Genomic DNA, 18,224 nt, shown 5'->3' with positions numbered 1-18,224 from the left:
TTCTTCTAGGAACTGGGATGAAAAAGCTGTCCGAACATAGCGTTTAGCTCTCCCAGTGAATTTTGAAATCAGGGCCAGATACAAGCAATGAGGCAGCTTGTAGCATTGTTCCAAGTTGCCCTTCACCCAGAAATGTGTCTGAAGTTTCAGAATGTGAAAGGAGCATCGATAAATAGACAGTAGGGCAAGAAGCAAGACGGAACCTACAGCCACTTCCAAAAGGCTGAAGATGCACAGCTAAATCGCTGTGGTGCAGTACAAATTGTAGCTTCTGAATGGAACATGGCAGTTATTTTTCGTTAATTCCATTCAGTCTGTCTTAAAAAAATCTGTGCACGTAAAAATTGTCCTTTTATTTGTGGTTACAGCGGAGGTGAAGGGAAATGACAGTGCAGTGCCAGATAAAGCCTAGGGAGAGGTACAGTGCTGCTTGTGCTGCTGCAGTAACTGTACGCAGAGAGCAGATTGGAGCCGGGGCATAGAGATGCAAATGAAATACTGAGAGACAACAGGAACATGCATCCCTGCAAGAGCCTTAGCTCCCTGGTATGCTTGGCACAAAATTCTCCTCTCAGCAAGCCTGGAGGGATGGGGGTGGGGAGTGCAGCATCTGCTTTAACTTGGAAAAGACTAAACCAGCCAAAAGCTCTTTTCTCAGGCACGCTAACATGTCCCCCAGGGTGGGTGCTGATGCTAAATTACCTGAGTGAGGCTGAGCCCAGTTCAGGCCTGGCCACCAGGCTAAGTCCCCCACAGCACATGGGGCACCGCGAGATGAGCAGGAGGAAGATGCTTTCAGACTAGTAGTGACATGGAAATATGGATTTGGAAATTTAATATTTTGAAATGGTCTTCCCCTGTCTTCAACAGAGCCTGACAAACTACAAGAGCTGCTGTTTAGCAGCTATGTAGTACTACACTGGTTATACCCAAGCACTCTGTTAACAGCAACGACTGAGCCAAATGGCCATTTCATGGACAGGGCACAAGCAAAATGTGACTGACCTGGAATCAGAGCATAGTCCCTGGCTATGTTACCAGGAGGCTGCTGCTGTGTAGGTGTTGGTTGTTACCCTTCTGCAGCTCCAGGGAGTGAGGGTGAGGCGGGGCAGCATAAAAGGTTTCAGACTGGGTCCAATACTCCCAGACAGAAAAGCCATGGGTCAGTTATGCAGGTCATTATAAACAAATGCCAATAAAACCTATGAGCTGAACCACCATGTGTGCTAAGTATGTCACAGCTTTATCCTGGCCTTCCTGTGTGACCAGAGCCAGGTGTAGACAAGGTCACAAATAATATGAAGGGTCGGGGGCGGGGGGGGAACTACTTTAGAAATGATTCAGTTCTTTAGTCCTTTTGTGTGCGTCCTCTCAGATGTGAACATGCGTCTTAGTTACTGCCTGGTGGTCAGAGAGGGCTGATAGAGAAAAATTGAAACCCATGACCCATAATAGATTTTTTTTTCAGATTTAAAGGCTCCACTTTAAACTCGGATTAGTCTAGGTTCCGTACAGTGGTTTCAGGCTAAAAGCAGGCAGTCACTGAGCCAGGACTGCAGTGGGGCTAGCTGGATTGTCTGCAGTACCTTGAAGAGAAGCCTGTATCTGATGTAAAGGCAGGAACATTGTGGGCAACCTCACCAGTGCTAGTCAAATGCAGTGAAGAGCCACCATTAGAAGAAGCCACAGGCAGAGTGGGGAGTTGCCCAAGAACAAAATGAAGAAGAAAGGGGCAGAACTTAAATGCATTGCTCGCGGTGATCTGGGCTTTAGGCTACTCATGGGCTAAAGGGAGGGGGCTGCCTTCTGCTCAAGATTCTGAGCCATGAAGCTTCTCCTAGAGCCCAGCCTGTTTTTCTCAGGAAGAGTGTTTGTGCCAACAGAAACATGGGTGTGAACAGCATTATGTCAGCAGGAGCATTGTTCAGCCATTGTTGCTGTCTGAAGCAGACCTCATCATCAGGGTCTTGTTCACTGACTAAGCCATGTTAGGCATTTCATGAGCCTTTCGCAGATGAGTCAAATCACACAAAATGTTCACCCAGTTGGAAACTGTTCGTTCAGAGGAATAGCTTTGTGATTGTGGGTGGAGCTCGATGCAAATCATTATAAAAATGACTTCCTGTCAGGCTAACAGGCACCAGAAGAGTGCTGTACAGCAGAAGCAAGGCTGTAGGATGCTCAAATAGGAGGACAATATTACTGAACTAGGCATGTGGGAAGATGAGTTTTTAGTTCATGAATACATTACAAAGTGAGAATGCTGCAGTGGGGGGGCAGTCTGTGTCAATCATCGAACAGCATAGTTATGTATTGCACTCCAACTGGTATTTCAAGCAGTGCCCTCTCGAGGGGTACGGCTACACTAGACGCAGCTGTCAACAAATGTTTCTGTTGGAAAAGCTTTTCTGACAACAAATATCTGAAAACAGAGTATGCATACCCTAAAGCAGATTGAAAGAGCGATTCACTAATAATTGTTCTATAGACTTTCCAACAGGGTGCTTGTGTATGGAGAATGTGAATTTTTTTTGGAGGCTGTGTTTAGTTATGGTATATTGGGTCATACTGCAGTTGGGAGCAACCATGTATTAAAGGCTGAAAGAGGTCAGAGACTGTTAGCTGTAGCTCATGGGAGAGGTCATGGCTGGGTGACCAGGACATTGCCTAAAGCAGAGGTGAGTAAACTTTTCACATTGGGCCCCACTTTTTGTCCCCTGCCCAGCCTGTCTGAAAGCGACAGGCAAGCCCCTGGAGGTGACGCGCAGTATTCCCTCAGCAACTGAGGCAGTGGGGAGAGGCAGCAGAAGCTGGGGCAACCAGCAGAAGTTATGTGCCTCCCTGCTTTAAGGCACCATGGGACTCCCCACTATTTTTGACACAGTTGCACAGGGGCGGCCAGTAGCGTTGCAGCCCCCCACCCACCTTTGCACAGCCTTAAGCAGCTGGCAAGGAAAACAGGATCATGTCTTGTCGAGTGAAGAAAGCAAACGGGATAGGTATGACACACTTTATAAAAGGGAAGGAGTAATGTGATGGTTTTGTTCTGACTGGTATTTGGCTGCCTAGGCCTGGGTGTATGAATTGGGAGGTACACAGTATCACAAGTGCTTTACAGAAGATATGTGTTCTAATACGTAAAATTGGAAAGCTGCCTCAATCTCATTGCCCATGTGAAATAAAAAGAAAAAATAGTGCCTCACTGAGCATGGGGCTGGCTTGGGTCTCCTATTGTTAGAATGTAAATGAAGAGGCAAGGCCAGTAAAGGGCCTCTGTGCTGGAGAGTCATCCATTACCTCAGAGGTCAGCAACCTGCAGCTCCAGACCTGAATGAGGCTCTTTAAGGAGTCAGCTGCAGCTTCGGGCACTTCCACCACTGACTCCTCTTGTGGCTCCCAACCCCCACTGAAATAATGGAGCTAAATTTAATTGGGTTAATGGGTGGCAGGAGGGGTCTGGCTCTTGAACCAATTAAATTCAGTTCCATTATTTCAGCAGTAGCAGGGCTGGGAGCTGCCTGCACTGCAGGGGGAAGTGCTAAGCCTGCAGGAGTGCTGGGGCAGGGAGGAGTGGCTGAGTCTGCCCCTGCTGAGAAAGAGGCAGCAGCCATACAGGTGCAGCATCAGCACATGGAGGAGCTCTTTGGCTGAGGCAGGTTAATCCATGGGATAGGTTTGAGGCTGAGTGAAGTTAAGCAGGGGAGGGGGGTAAAGCTTGGCTATAAGGGGCAAATTTGGGGGCTAAAGTGGGTAAAGCCTGATGATGGGGGGGGTGCGGGGTGTGGCAGAGCCTGGCATGGGAGTGGGGTATGGATGGTTGATGTGAAAATTGCTCCTTTCTGATTACGAGCCTATTTCCAGGTGCGGCATTTTCCCTGCCCTCATTTGTTCTCACATGCACGGGTGAAAATAAACTTTCTAACTGGTAGAAATCATTGTGTGCGCGCTGTTCTTATAACAGGGGCTACAAAAAGTAGGGTTTGACATTATTGATTGAGGACTGTCTCGTAGTCGCATGCATTGCAGCTCCTGGAGTATTGATTTTTGTAACAATTTGAAAAAATGGCTATTCTCACTATTTTGGCTGCAGACCTTGGCACTACTTCATGCACATGCTGAATATTTTAAAATCACTGCTTGTGGATGAGTGACAGACTGAAAAGAGCATGTTTTGTGCAGGCCTTTCGACAGAGGAGTGGGGAAGGGGGCAACTGCACCAGCACCCAGTGATTCAAAGGGGCCTGGAGCTCCTGGCCACTGCTTTCACTACTGCATCAGCTGAAGCCCCAGGTTCATTTGAATTGCTGCCAAAGCCCCCATCTGCCTGGCTCTGAGGGCTGCATGGGTGGAGCACACCACAGTCTAGCAGCACTCAGGGCTGACTGCTTGAGGTCCCGTTCCTTACCTTGCCCCTGGGGCCTGTGGTGGCTGTCAGCCCCCCTGGTTTTGTGCAAGGACCCCTGATCGCCTTGCTTGCTGAATCTGGAAAATTTCCCAGATTCAACATCTTCCCCATATGAGAATGGAGAGGTGGATGAATGTTAGGACTGGCTCTCTTCTGTACAGCCAGTGTAGAGGATTCTTCTCCACTTACCTCCCAAAAGCTCTGGCAAAGGCTTCTATCTACTAACAATCTGGCACAGCTGCTGCCACTGACATGCAAGTAACGTTCTTAAGACAATCAGTGAGGGGGATATTTTTGTGAGATGGGTACAAAAGATGGTGAAAGCTGTGGAGAAACCGTTAGTTTTAAATACAGTAAGGGTACAGGTAAAGCAGACTGCAGGGTTATGAAGTCTAGGATTCACCAAAGAAACACAAAATTGCTGTCTGCCACTAGTACTCAGTTTTCTAACACATCAGTCAACATAGCAAAGTATAATTTGATGAATATTTCTGCTAAAGCACAAAAACAGTCAGGTGTAGCAGGGCAAACAAACCAATGAGCTCTCAGAGTCCCAATATAATATTTTGTTTTCAAAAATGTTCTGTATAACTGGTTTGATTTTCGAATTTTCATATTGGTCCAAATTAAATCAATTTGTGCATTTACCCTGGGAGTGGAGGCATAGGGTTTTTTATTTTTTTAATGTTCTTGGGGGATAAAATGAGGTATGGGAAGATTTTACAAAACTAGCTATCTAGGCAAAGATATTGCATGTGCTCCTTTGTCTCTTGACCTCACTGCCCATAAGCAGTGCTAACGGTGATCTTCTCAAGGTTAAATGATCTCCTGCAAAACCAACATCAGTGAGCTGCACTCACAATTACCAGTTCCACTTCCTTTCATTGTCCTTTCAAACGGAGGACAGCCACTGGGGCCATTTAAAAATCTTTTTATTATTAACATAATCTTCCAAGTGTGGGTAATGTATAAGGAATGTCAGTAAATATTCCATCTGAAGCTTCTTTTTACATATTTCCATCGATAAATAAACTCTGAATTCACATTAAAAAGATACACTTAAATAACGAATATGTTCTTTGTTTTTAACAGGCATACATTGGTAAAATATAAATATTCTTGTACTCAGCCTTTGTTCTAAGTAAAGATAACAATTAGCTACACAATCACAGTTATTAACAACCAAAACCAAGAACTCTTCAACTGATTTTCTGGCCTGGACTAGTATAGAGATGGAAAAACAGAAAATTCACAGTTTGACTTTAGGCCAAGAGGGGATGAGACGGAGGAGGAGAGTGAACAGTTTTCATGACAGTCTGTTAAAAATAATTTGCTCTGCCACTGAATTGTAATTCAAATATATTACTCTGCATTTGGTGGTGGATTCCATTATAATTTTTACATAACACTCAGATGTCAGCTACTGAAATATGGCACATTATCCATTAGAACAATATATTCATGTTTCATAACTACCATGGGGGAAAATGTAGGTGATCTAGGAGCGGTGATTTGTTTTCGGTTAGTCATTTTTTCCTCACTAACGTTAAAATATCGTATCACCTCAATGCTTTGTCAGGCTCCCCATGATAATAAATTGTGAGGTTTTTCTGGTATCTGTGAAACCAACCTGCATTATCAGAGAGAACTGTGTGTTGTTTCCTCACCCTCAAATCAAAACCTGAAATATGATGAACTCTGTGATCAAGGTGTCACCTCAAAGAATTCGTGGAATAATGGTGAAAGGGACGATGGGGCTGCTGGCTTCAAGCTCTAATGCTGTCAGGAAGCACTCTGTTGCTGCATCATCATTGCCTTGAGCTTGTAGAACTTCCCCAAGACCATTCCACACCTCATGGGCTGTAGAGTTCACCTGGACTGCATCTCTGAGAATCTTCTCAGCCAAACTATAGCGTCCTAATTGGTGAAGTATTAGAGCCTGCAATAAAATATAAGCAGACGTACCTGAGAACACCACCTGAAATGCTGAACACTAGCAGTAGTAACACGAGCAAACCTCTGTTAATAGGACTTTTACCAGATCCAAGTTACATCAACTTAACATTGAAAGAAGCAAAAACAAAGAGCTAAATGATTCAGCTCGATTTCAGCAACTCTACTTTACAAACATAGGTTCAAATTTTACTTTTGATTGTAAATGAAAAGGAGTGTGTGCATATTGGTTTATTTTATAAAAGCTTTCAGTAGCATGGTGAAGAATTATTGCTAAGTTGAGGTGCAGAAATGAAACAGAAAAGAACTGGCAGAGCTGTACAAGCCGACTCTAAACAATTAGTCCTCATACCTTCATGAGCACCAACTGGACATAAAAGTAACGAGTGCAGAGATTCTGTGCAATTGGTTAACCATCCACTATAATTCCTAGCATCTCAATTACTTGCTCTCTTCCTGTCAACTACATTAAATTCTATTGTAAGTACACTATTAAGTGCATTATATAAAACAACTTACGAATGCTTGACTGTCAAGATTAAATTCATGGAGAAGAAAGCAAATAAAGTTTCAGCAACAGATTTAATGCAGAAATGCAGTTATGTCTAATTTCTAACAGTCTAATGCAGGGGCGAGCAAACCTTTCATGTCAGTGCCCCACTTTTCATCCCTACAATTAGCAGGACACCCACCCCCACAGTATGTCTAATGTAATCCAAACCGATGGAAATTTCCATGATGTTCATATGAAACCTGCCCCTCTTTTGGCATGTGTAAAGAAATAAGCATGTAGAATGTAAAAACTTTATTAATCGGTATATAAATGTGAATACTCATATTTAACTATCATATTTCAACACTTTAATGGGATGGATAAGCCTGAGACACAGTAGCCAATCATGCTGTGCCCCCACTTACAAAATTTCATGCCCTTCTGCAAGGGAGCCCAACTCCCCACTTTGTGCACCTCTGCTCTAATGGATTTGCTATCTCAGAGGTATTGCAGTTTCATTTTTTGAGTTGTTCAGTGATGGTGATCAGTGCTTTAACTTACCACAAGTCAGTTGTTCTTGGGATGACATTCCCTTTCTGAGAGAGATTTTAAAATTAGACTGTCAAATTAATTCAGAAAAAATTAGGCAGGAAGGACTCTGTGGATGTTCTCTGCACTAAACTGGTTTAGTGTAGCATTCTCAAGTTATAATTTATTGCCATCAAAATAAATGAATAAAAGGTACTTGATTTGTATATAAAAGCATCTCTTCCCAACTCATTTACAGAAATCATTCTTCTGGAATTTGTGCATATTCTAACCTAGTTAAAATGTTAGTATTTTGTATAAGAAAAATTATATATTTTTCCCAATATGCCACATCTCATTTGCCCACTTATTAAAGAAACAATTTTCAGAAGCAAAGGAAGTAACATGGTTTTGTAGCGGTATTAGCCTGATTGATAATAGTAGAGACTAAAACAAATTACATCAAATCTTCAGTAACTTTCTATGAAAAATCTGCATTTTTTTCCTGATCATCTGCTAAGACAGTTAACTTTTGACAGCTATTGTTTTTGTAACCATGTTTTACTTCAGATAAAACATGCTTTAACAGATGCTGTTGAAACCCTGGAGACAGAAGTTAACTGATAAGCCCAGGGGTAAGCAAACTTTTTACTTCATGTCCCACTTTTTGTCCCTGCAATTAGCAGCATCCCCCTTCCCTCCCCCATCTAATGGAATCCAAACCAATGAAAATTTTGGTTATATTCATACAAAAAAACCCTCTTTCGGCATGGCTAAGTCTAGCTGCCCCCCTTTCGAAAGGGGGATGCTAATGAGACACTTTGGGATATGCTAATGAGGCACTGCAATGAATAAGCAGCACCTCATTAGCATAACAGCAGCCTCAGCACTTCCAAAGTGCCACATTCGATCACGCATGGCTTGTCTACATGGGGTCCCTTTCGAAAAGACCTATACCCAAACATGAATAAGGGGATTTTGAAGTGTGCAGTGTCCTTTTGAAAAGGACTGCATGTAGACAAGCCACGCATGATCGAATGTGGAACTTTCGAAGTGCTGTGGCTGCCATTATGCTAATGAGGCATTACATATTCATCGCAGCACCTCCTTAGTATATCCCAAAGTGTCTGACTAGCATCCCCCTTTTCCAAGCTGGGGGCTAGTGTAGACATAGCCTATGTGTGAGAAAGTAACTATATAGAAAGTAAAAGCTTTATTAATCGGTATATAAACGTGAACACATATACATACAAGCTATGAGGAGCAGCTTGGCTTCCCTTGTGGCCTGTAAAACTCTGGGATAGTAATGGAGAAGAACAGAGGCAAAGAACAGATGAAAAAACAAACTGAAATTAGAGGGGAAGAAAAAAAACTAATGGAAGAAAATCTCTTCATAGACACCAGAAAAATATGAATTTAAGAGCAGAGCGATCAGCACGGAAGCTGCAATTGCCAGTTTTGGCTGCAAAATAAGATATTCTGGTAACCTGTAAGGAGGGGCGGGCGGCTTGAAGAGACTGATGCTGGCTTACAGCTATGAACTGCCTCTAAAATGTACTGTGAAAGGACCTTGCCCACTTGGAGGATTGGAAATAATTAAAAAAAAGTGTGAATGACAGGGAAGGGTTAGGAAACTCATTCTGCAAAATTTAGAAAACAGTAGGCTTAAGGTCTAGAAAATAACTCAGAACTATTGAACTTCAAATTCCATTTGGTATGTCACAAGATTTGGATGTTGTGTGTTTAAAAATGTTTATTTTTGATAGTATAGAACAGCATTTCCCACAGTAATTTGGCCACAGAACACTTTTGGTCTTGGAATATACTGATGGAACATATAGATGCTGGTCAGGGTGTGTGTGTGTCAGAGAAAGAGAGGGGGTAAAGGGTTTCAAACCAAAAAACTGCTGCACATAATCCTCAAAAGTTGATTTAAAAGAGTTATTATTTTAGACATCTTTTATTTTCCAAAGACCAAAAAATAACAAGAGAAAATCATCTGAATGAACAACTAATGTCCTTCTGACAGGAGGATGGTTAGCAACCCTATAATTAAGTATAAACACTAAAAATTGAGTACGAACCCAAAACAAAACATCAATGTAACAGCCAAAAGCAGCATGGTTAGTGTTGGCCTTTTGTACAAAAATAGAAAGAACAATCTTGTTCAGAAAAGGACTGTCCTTAAAAAATGTTTTTATGAAAAAAATGTAAAACAAATTAGGTATGGAAAATATTTTAGAGTTTGTGTTTTTATAAATGTTTTATTTTACAGATAACTACTGGAAAATAAAAATAAGTAACATTTGATGGTTTTTACTGGAAGAGAGTTTTTGCATCTTTTGATCACAAATCCACTTAATATTAGGAATCAGGCTGAAGAGTTGGAACCTTATATCAGGTACAGCATCACGTGATTTCTCTGAACATGACTCTTGCTGAAACAATCTGAACCAACTCTGTTTTGACAAGAGTCACAGAACAACTATACTATTATGAATGCATTATAAATATTAACATACCTACAATCTAAATACTACTCAGATACCTTAGTATTTCTGATACACATTATTTCATATTTAATATTTTAGAAGGAAAATATCACTAATGTTAAATTTATTTCATGGAACACATTTACTTTGCACGGAATACAATTTGGGAAGTGCTGGTTTAGAAGCATGACAAAAATTAGTCTTAGGGACATCTGTGTTTCTCTCACACAAGTTTCATTTACTTAGAAGTATCTCACTCAAAAATCAGTTTTCTTTGGAAAAACAAGAGAAATAGTATTTTTCAGTTTATCTCGTACAAGTACTATAGTGTGGTCTCTTTGTTGTGAAAGTGCAACTTACAAATGTAAATTTTTGTGAAATAACTGGAGTAAAAACCAAAACAATGTAAAACTTCAGAGCCCACCAGTCCACTCAGTCCTACTTCTTGTTCAGACAGTCACTAAAACAAACAAACAAACAAACTTGTTTACATTTACAGGAGATAATGTTGCCCACTTTTTATTTACAAAATCACCAGAAAGTGAGAACATGCATTTGTAAGGTATTTTTGCATTTGACATTCGGTGTGTATGTGCCAGATATGCTAAACCTTCAAACGTTCCTTCATGTAAGGTATCATTCCAGAGCCAGGCTGACAACGTTTGTTAAAATAAATAACACATTAATTAAATTTGTGACTGAACTTCTTGAAGGATAACTGTGTGTTTCCAGCTCTGTTTGACAGTATTCTGCCACATAAATCATATTATAGTCATCTTGGATGATGACTCCGTACATATGATTCATTTTAAGAACACTTTTGCTGCTGATTTGACAAAATGCAAAGAAGATACCAATGTGAGATTTCCAAAGATAACTACAGTACTCAACTGAAGGTTTAAGCATCTGAAGTACCTTCCAATGTCTGAGAGGCTGTGGCCACACTAAAGAGTGACATTGAAATGGCTTATCCCTATCCATTATTTTGAAATATGCTATTTTGAAATAAGTGGCATGGAAGCAACTACACACGAAATGCGGATCGCAACATTGAAAAGACTCCCAGTCAGTTTGAAATGGAGCGGTACACAGCCACAGCTTCATTTTGAAATAACAGGGCAGGAAATGGCCAGGGCAGGGTCGAATGGCTGACAAGCCCTTCCTGGAGCACAGGCAAGCCAACCCCTTGAAGGGCTCCTCCCAAACACATCCCACATGCACATGCTGAGGACCCTGGCTGCTTGCAGCATGCGACCTCCAGCACAGCACTTGGCAGAGCCTTGGTTAGCCACCACACCACTGCCTGCCATGGACCCGCAGCACATCACTGAAGGGGACACCTTGGACATCATGGCCAGCCTGTTGGCCATCCTGACAGCATGCCATATGAGGCTACGTGCCGCCCGTCACGTGGCCAACCTCCTGCAGGCTCCCCCCACAGTGCATCCGAAGAACCCCCTGTTCTAGCCCCTCTGTCGCCTCTGGCAGTACCACACCAGCGGGGAATGGTGGGATGATGACCAGCGGCTCCGCAACTTCCGGATGACTCGGACCACCTTCATGGAGTTGTGCCATTAGCTGGCACCAGCACTTCGCCACCAGGACACCCACATGAGGCCCGCGCTCCCCCTGGAGAAATGAGTGGCCATCGCTCTGTAGAAGCTGGCCACCCCGGACAGCAACCGCTCAGTCAGCCATCAATTTGGGGTGGGGAAGGCCACCGTCAGGGTCATCCTCCTTGAGGTAAAGCACCCAGGGCCACGCACCCACGGTGGGGTCCTGGGGAGGGTGGTCCCGGGGAGCAGGGCCCCAGGGAGGGGGCCCCCATATGCTACCACACACTCATGGGCGCCTGTGCCCTCTAACCTACAGGCTGTCGCCGCCATCAACAGGATCCTCCTGCACCGCATGATCTGCCTTGGGAACGCGGATGCTTCCAACAGCTGGAATTCCCCAACTGCATCAGTGCATTGGACAGCATCTACATCGCCATTCAGGCCCCACCACACAGCCAGGGACGGTGCATCAACCGAAAGGGCTACCACTCCGTTGTCCTCCAGGCCCTCGTGGATGCCCGAGGACATTTCATGGATGTGTGTGGGCTGGCCGGGCAGGTTGATGCCTGCATCCTGTGGACCTTGTGGCTCAGCCACAGGATGGCAGAGGGCACCTACATCCCCACACGGGAGCTGCCGGTGGGGGACATGACCATGCCCCTGTCCATCGTTGCTGATGCTGCCTACCCACTCCAGGCCTGGCTAATGCGCCCCTCCACAGGACACACCAATGAGAGCCAGGACCTCTTCCATGCTCGCCTCAACCATGACAGGAACATCGTGGAGCAGACATTCAGCTGTCTGAAAGCACGTTTCAGGTGCCTCCTGATGCGCCTGCAGGTAGGCCTGTCCAGCGTGCCTGCAGTTGTTGGCTCCTGCTGTGCACTGCGCAACCTCGTGGAGAGCAAGCAGGAGCTCTTTGTGGCACACTGGGCAGCCGAGGCCATGCTAACTATGAGCAGCCACGTGCGGTCCCATGTCGCCACGTGCACTGGGATGGGGTGCGCGTGCGGGAGGCCCTCTGGGAGACCTTTGCCTGGGGGCCGCCATGACCTGGCCTGGCTCACTCCATTCAACACCCCAGCCCCCATTCTCACCCCTGCCCCACCAGCACGCCCCTTGCCACCTCTACCCGAGGCAGAACACACAGCACCGTTAAATAAATTCAACTGCTATTTTTGGAACACAAAGAACATGTGACTATGGCGGGGGGTGAACTATTTACATGGAGGGCAGGGGTGAACTATATACATAGGGAGGCGGGGAGCCTCAGTGCTCCATCTGAGTGGCTGGTCGGGAGCCACGATGACCCCTGGAGCCGTGACTGCCCCGGGTCCAGGGACCACGGCAGGTCCAGGATGGGGCAGGTCGAACAGGGAGGTAGGGCTGGACAGGGATCTCTGGGGGCTTGGATTCATGGGGAGGAGGGGGGGAGCCACGGACAGTCAGGGCTCACCTGGCCACAGCCAGTGTGCCAGCTCCTGCTGCTAGGCCAGGGTCATATCGGCTGGGAGCAGAGCTGTAAGTGCAGGTGGGGGAGGAGGCAGGGAAGAGGGGGAGGCTAGGGAAGAGGGAGGGTGGGGAAGAGGAGGGGACCGAGGAAGAAGGTGGGGCTGGGGCAAGGGGGTGCTGTGGGAAAGGCCATCCATGGGGCGGGCAGCTGGGCCAGGCGGTTGGTGATGGCCTGGGTCAGGGTGTTGAGATACCCAGCCACCCGGTCCCAGGTCGCCCACTCCATACAGAGCCATTCCCGCAGCAAGCAGTTCTGCTCCCACCATACAGCCGTTTGAACTGCTGCCAGATCATCTGCCCAGCTGCAGTGGCGGCTCCTCCCACCATGGTGCCCGGTCCCAGGAGGTGTTACCCCTTCAGCCTCCTCTGCTGGGGGCATATCCAGGGGGCTGGCAGATGCCAAGGCTGTGAAGACATAAGGTGAGAGGGTGGTGCCCTGTCATTCATGAGCTTGGATACCATGGACCAGCAGCCTTGTCCCCACCACCATCCCACCCTGCTTGTGGTGAGGGGCATTGGGGTGGCCAGTCTTCTGTAGGGTCCATCATTGGAGTGGTTGCTCCAGCCCTTCTGGGCTTCTGACCCTCACGGCAGCCCATGGCCCCATGTAGGCCACAACCGGCAGCAATGACGGCCATCCCTGGGTCCCTGGCCCGTGGCCATGTGCCCAGGCCCATGGCAGCTGCCTTGGGGACCCCCCCTACCCCACATGACCAGGGCACCCCACAACCAGTCCTACCTGAGGGTTCCTCTGGTGGTTCAGGGGAGGCCTGGGTGGAGGTAGCCTGGCTAGGGCCCTCAGAGGGCTCGGCAATGGACAGCAGTCCCTCGCTCCCACTGTTGCTGTTCGCGGTGCCAGCAGGTACTTCGAGTCCTGCAATGGGGGGTGGGGGTGGGCATCGAGGGTTCTGGCTGGGGCTCCTCGCCCTGCCCTCCGGCTCCATCGTGTCCAGGGTCTCCTTGGGTGGTGCAGCCTCCCTGGGTCCCAGCAGCTGGTGGAGCTCCCTGAAGTAGGGGCAGGTGGCTGGTGCTGCCCATGACGGAGTCCCTTGCTCAGGCATAGCTCTGCCGCAGGCTCCTTGACTTTGGAGCAGACGTGGTCAGGGTCTGGAGGCGGGGGGCCCTTTGCGGCAAGGTTGCTGGTAAGGCGGGTGAAGGTGTCTGCGTTTCTCTTCCGCCCCTCCAGCCTGAGCAGGATGTCCTCCTCCGCCCAAGACAGCCAGCAGGTCCCGGACTTCAGCTTCCAGCCAAAGGGCCCCCCTCCTCTTTGGGGGCTGCCCAGAGCCCTGGGAGCCCCGCTGCCCAGACCCCTTGGCTCCACGGGGATCCTGGGGGTCTTGGCTGCTGGCCATCAGTCCAACCATGGTGGGGTGTCGCTTTCTGGGGGTGCTAGGGAGTGTTGTCTGGCTACCTCGTCCTCCTATGGCTGCCAGCACACACACAGCTTCCTGCATGGGGTTTCTGTTTCTCTGCAGCTTTAAGCCACCATTTCGAAATGGCAGCCACAGAGCTGCTACACACATTTAATTTCAAAATTAAAATCGAAAGGAAGTGTTATTCCCAACACGGGAGTGGAATAACGATTTCAAAATGAACACATTTTACTTTTGAAATTAATTTCAAATGAGCAGTTGCTGTGTAGTCACTCTCCTGCTCATTTCAAAATAATTTTTAAAATGAGCTGCTAGTGTGGCCACAGCCAGAGAGATGAGGCATGGACCAGGCCTTCCAAAGTGTTAAAAGAGCAACAATCTGATTTGGAAACTACAGAAACCAAACGACCAAAAAGAAAATCAACCTTCTGCTGATGGAATCTGATTCATCTGATGAAAATGAATATGCAACAGTTTGCACGGTTGTGGACTGTTATTGAGGAGAATTAATCATCAGTATGAACATGTGTCCCATGGCATGTAAATATCTTGCAAAGCCTGCTACAACTGTGGCATGCAAATGCCTGTTCTCATTGTCAGGTGAAACTGTAAACAAGAAGCAGAAAGCATTATCTCTTGCAAATGTAAACACACTTATTTGAACAATTGGCTGATCAATAAAAAAGGATTGAGTGGAATTTCAGGTTCTAAGGTTTGACACTGTTTTATTTTTGGAAAGCAGTTATTTTTTGTGATACTACATTTGTAAGTTTAACCTTCATGATAACAAGAAGTCTGGTGGCACCTAATAGACTAACAGACAGTTTGGAGCATAAGCTTTTGTGGGTAAAGACCTACTTCGTCAGAAGCTTATGCTCCAAACTATCTGAGTCTACAGAGTGCCACAGGACTTCTTGTTGTTCTCGAACATAAAGACTAACACGGCTATCTCTCTCATACTTCTCTTCATGACAAAGAGATTGCACTACAGTACTTGTATTAAGCAAACTGAAAAGTACTGCTTTCTACAGTGCAAATATTTGCAATAAAATAATATAAATCGAGTTCTGTACATTTTGTATTTTGTGTTGTAATTGAAAATTAATATATTTGAAAAATGCAGAAAATACCCAAAATATTTAAATACATGGTATTCTATTAACAGTGTGATTAATTGCATGATTAATTACAATTAAATTATAATTGCTTGACAGCTCTAAAAGTTAATAAGGTATTTCAATGTATTCCCTCTCACCTAAGTACTTCGAACTCCTCTGTTAGCATGTTTATTTGTAGTGAAATATGTTTGCTTGTCTCTTTACAGGAAATACGAAGTTCTAAAGGAAATAATTTATTAGCGCTTTCCTTTGGAAACTAAATGCACATGGAACATTTACTCTGTCTGTAATTATTATAATTAGATATGTCAAGCAAACAAAGTAAAAGCTCAGATGCACATCTGTTTTGAAATTAAGGATTAAGTAAAACCAACCCATAATCAAACAAGAAAATGGATTGGATTATTCTGTAGTGTTATTTTCCATACAACAGGACAGCTCTCAAAATATCCATCTCTCACTTGCCCATCTATAATACTATCCAAATTAGTACAATTTTGTCTTGAAAAATTCAGTCATTGGTCTGATTCCTTCTGGATCATTTATGACAGTGGTTCTCAAATTATATGGCAGGCCTCTCAAAGGAGGCGCAAATAGTCTGCACCCCTCACTGCCCTTTTTTTTTTTTTTTTTTTTTTTTTTTATTAAGAGCTCCAACTGTCAGACTGGATGGCTGTGTGCATACATATACAGGAGGGAGGGATAAAGCTGACAGCTGGAACCTGGCCATCCTGGTTCTGCCTCACCTTCCTCCCCTCCCTACCCTCAATATCTCACCCAGAGGCAGTGGGGCTCTGGCTGTCAGCTGTGGGTGGCAGCAGCAGTGCAGAAACAAGGGTGGCAATGGGATGCTAAGCCTTCGGTGGTAAGTGACAGACAGATATCACTTTTCACATTACCATCCTTTTGTGTTGCTGCTGGTGTAGTACTGCCTTCAGAGCTTGAATGCAATGTGTGTGTGTCTGTGTGTACATAATAAACAATTACAGACACAAAGAAAGGGGCCTAATCAAATAAGTTTGAAATCCACTCATTTGAGGTATATTGCATTCAAATATATTTGAATTCATATTATTATTAAAGAATTTATATTCATCAAATATAGAGTTGTGTGTGTTTAGAGTCAAAATAACTGAGATCTTAGTTTTGAAAAAAATTTAATGGCAACTAGGTTGGTCATTAGTATTTAAAATACATTCATCCCTTGCTATAGGAGCACAATTGGTTCCCAAATTTCTGCTTATAGGCGAAAACTCACAAGAGTGATACTAAATTCCCACTAAAATACACATAAAAGTCTCCATTTCCTTCCAAGGGCTTGTAACTTGACATAAATCAGTTGACTTTAGGTACTTTTCTGATGTATTTGAATAGTTTGGCACCAGAAATAGGATGTAGTGTATGTATGTAGAGCAGGGATTCCCAGCCTATGAGTCCCATTAGATTTGTTAAGGGTCACCAGCTGGGCAGTTCTGAGCCGCATGTGGCTGTTAAAAAAGCCATTTGCAGTTTCTTAACACTGCTGCCTCAGGCAGGTATCACTAGAGATAGCAATTACCTTATACCTAGGTGCTGAAAAGTTAACACTCAAGTTAATTGGTTTTAGCGACTTACCTGCTGGGAGCAGGAGGGCTGGGGGAGCCACCCAGCCTAGCAGCCCCAGTGAACAGTCTGCAGGAGGAGGAGGAGTATCTAAGGCTGGGGCCTGTTAGGGCTGCAGTAGGGTTGAGGGGAGGAAATCTAAGGCTGGGGGCAGTTTTGGGATGTGGGGGGGTTCTAAGACTGGAGGAAGTTTGGAGCTGCTGGGGGAGGGCTGCAGGTCTCCCCGCTTCCCGGCCAGGGAGCCTGTGGCTTGCTCATATTAGCAGGGGAAGTTTACTCATTTAGTGAATATAGGTGGGTACATATGTCCCTAATTTTAGTGAGTACTCATAAGTAAATTACTCTTCAAATGAGGGATGGGTGTATTGTGTTTCTCCAGAAAGCATCCTTTAGAGATTTTGAAATATAAGTGCATAAAAGGGTGTAGGTATAAAAGGCTGAAGTCAACCTTCAACATGGCAGCATCTACACTACAGCGATCTTTTGAAAGACGATCTTCCTGAAGATCTTCTTTGGAAAGAGGGTGTCCACCCACAAAAAAGCAGATTGAAAGATCGATCTGCTCTTTCACACACACACACACACACACACACACACACACCCCTCATAGAACTGGAAGGGACCTTGGGAGGTCATCAAGTCCACTCCCCTGCCCTTTATAGAGAGTGTCCACACAACCCCCAATCTTTTGAAAGAATAGGCCAGGGATCAAAAAATTCAGTGACATGAGGATTGCTCTTTCGAAAAAAGGGCCTGCAGTGTCTACACATGCTTTGTTTTGAAAGAAGCTTTTGATGGGAGGCACTCCTCCTGATCTGGGAGTTGAAGAGGGCTTCTGGAAGAAGGGCTGCTGTCTTTTGATTTTGCACTGAAAGAGCACATTTTGTGTGGACGCTCTGCGTGTTCTTTCGAAAGAGGGCCTGATTTTCCGAAAGAACTTGCTAGTGTAGACGGAGCCATAATATATGTTTAAAGTGTTTCAAACCACAGTATCTGTTTTGGCAAAGGAAAACAAGGGGATGCAGTGGAATTCAGTGCATATGTTCCTGACTGTAGAGCTCTTGTCTACTAATTTCTCTCACTTTTGCTCATAAAAATAATTTTGAAATAAAAGATAATCTTCACTATATGGCATTAAAATGTCGAAATTCCTCCTTAACTTTTTAGCAGGTTTATTACCCTAAGATTTTTA

At 45.0% G+C, this 18,224-nt stretch overlaps 1 protein-coding gene and 1 long non-coding RNA gene across 6 annotated transcripts in view; one reads left to right on the top strand and one right to left on the bottom strand.

The window, feature by feature from the left end:
• LOC142014292 (uncharacterized) overlaps positions 1 to 18,224 on the top strand; it is a 57,385-nt gene that overhangs the window by 18,076 nt on the left and 21,085 nt on the right. Inside the window, exon 2 of the long non-coding RNA XR_012645912.1 lies at positions 9,655 to 9,780. This is a non-coding gene — a long non-coding RNA (uncharacterized LOC142014292). The remainder of the gene's footprint in view (positions 1 to 9,654; positions 9,781 to 18,224) is intronic.
• The window catches only part of TTC7B (tetratricopeptide repeat domain 7B), a 265,844-nt gene continuing 252,751 nt past the window's right edge, over positions 5,132 to 18,224 (bottom strand). For 3 of the 5 annotated variants that reach the window (XM_074996633.1, XM_074996637.1, XM_074996638.1), the window contains one exon: positions 5,133 to 6,344. In XM_074996633.1, coding sequence (XP_074852734.1) covers positions 6,123 to 6,344 — 222 coding nt within the window. In that variant the 3' untranslated portion in view covers positions 5,133 to 6,122. Of the gene's footprint in view, positions 6,345 to 18,224 lie in introns of all 5 variants that reach the window. The other 2 variants (XM_074996636.1, XM_074996635.1) reach the window with 2 other exon arrangements.

Source organism: Carettochelys insculpta, chromosome 6 (assembly GCF_033958435.1).
Source record: "Carettochelys insculpta isolate YL-2023 chromosome 6, ASM3395843v1, whole genome shotgun sequence".
Lineage (NCBI taxonomy): Eukaryota > Metazoa > Chordata > Testudines > Carettochelyidae > Carettochelys > Carettochelys insculpta.
The sequence above is the reverse complement of the archived record's forward strand: the minus strand, read 5'-3'. Positions and strand labels throughout refer to the sequence as shown.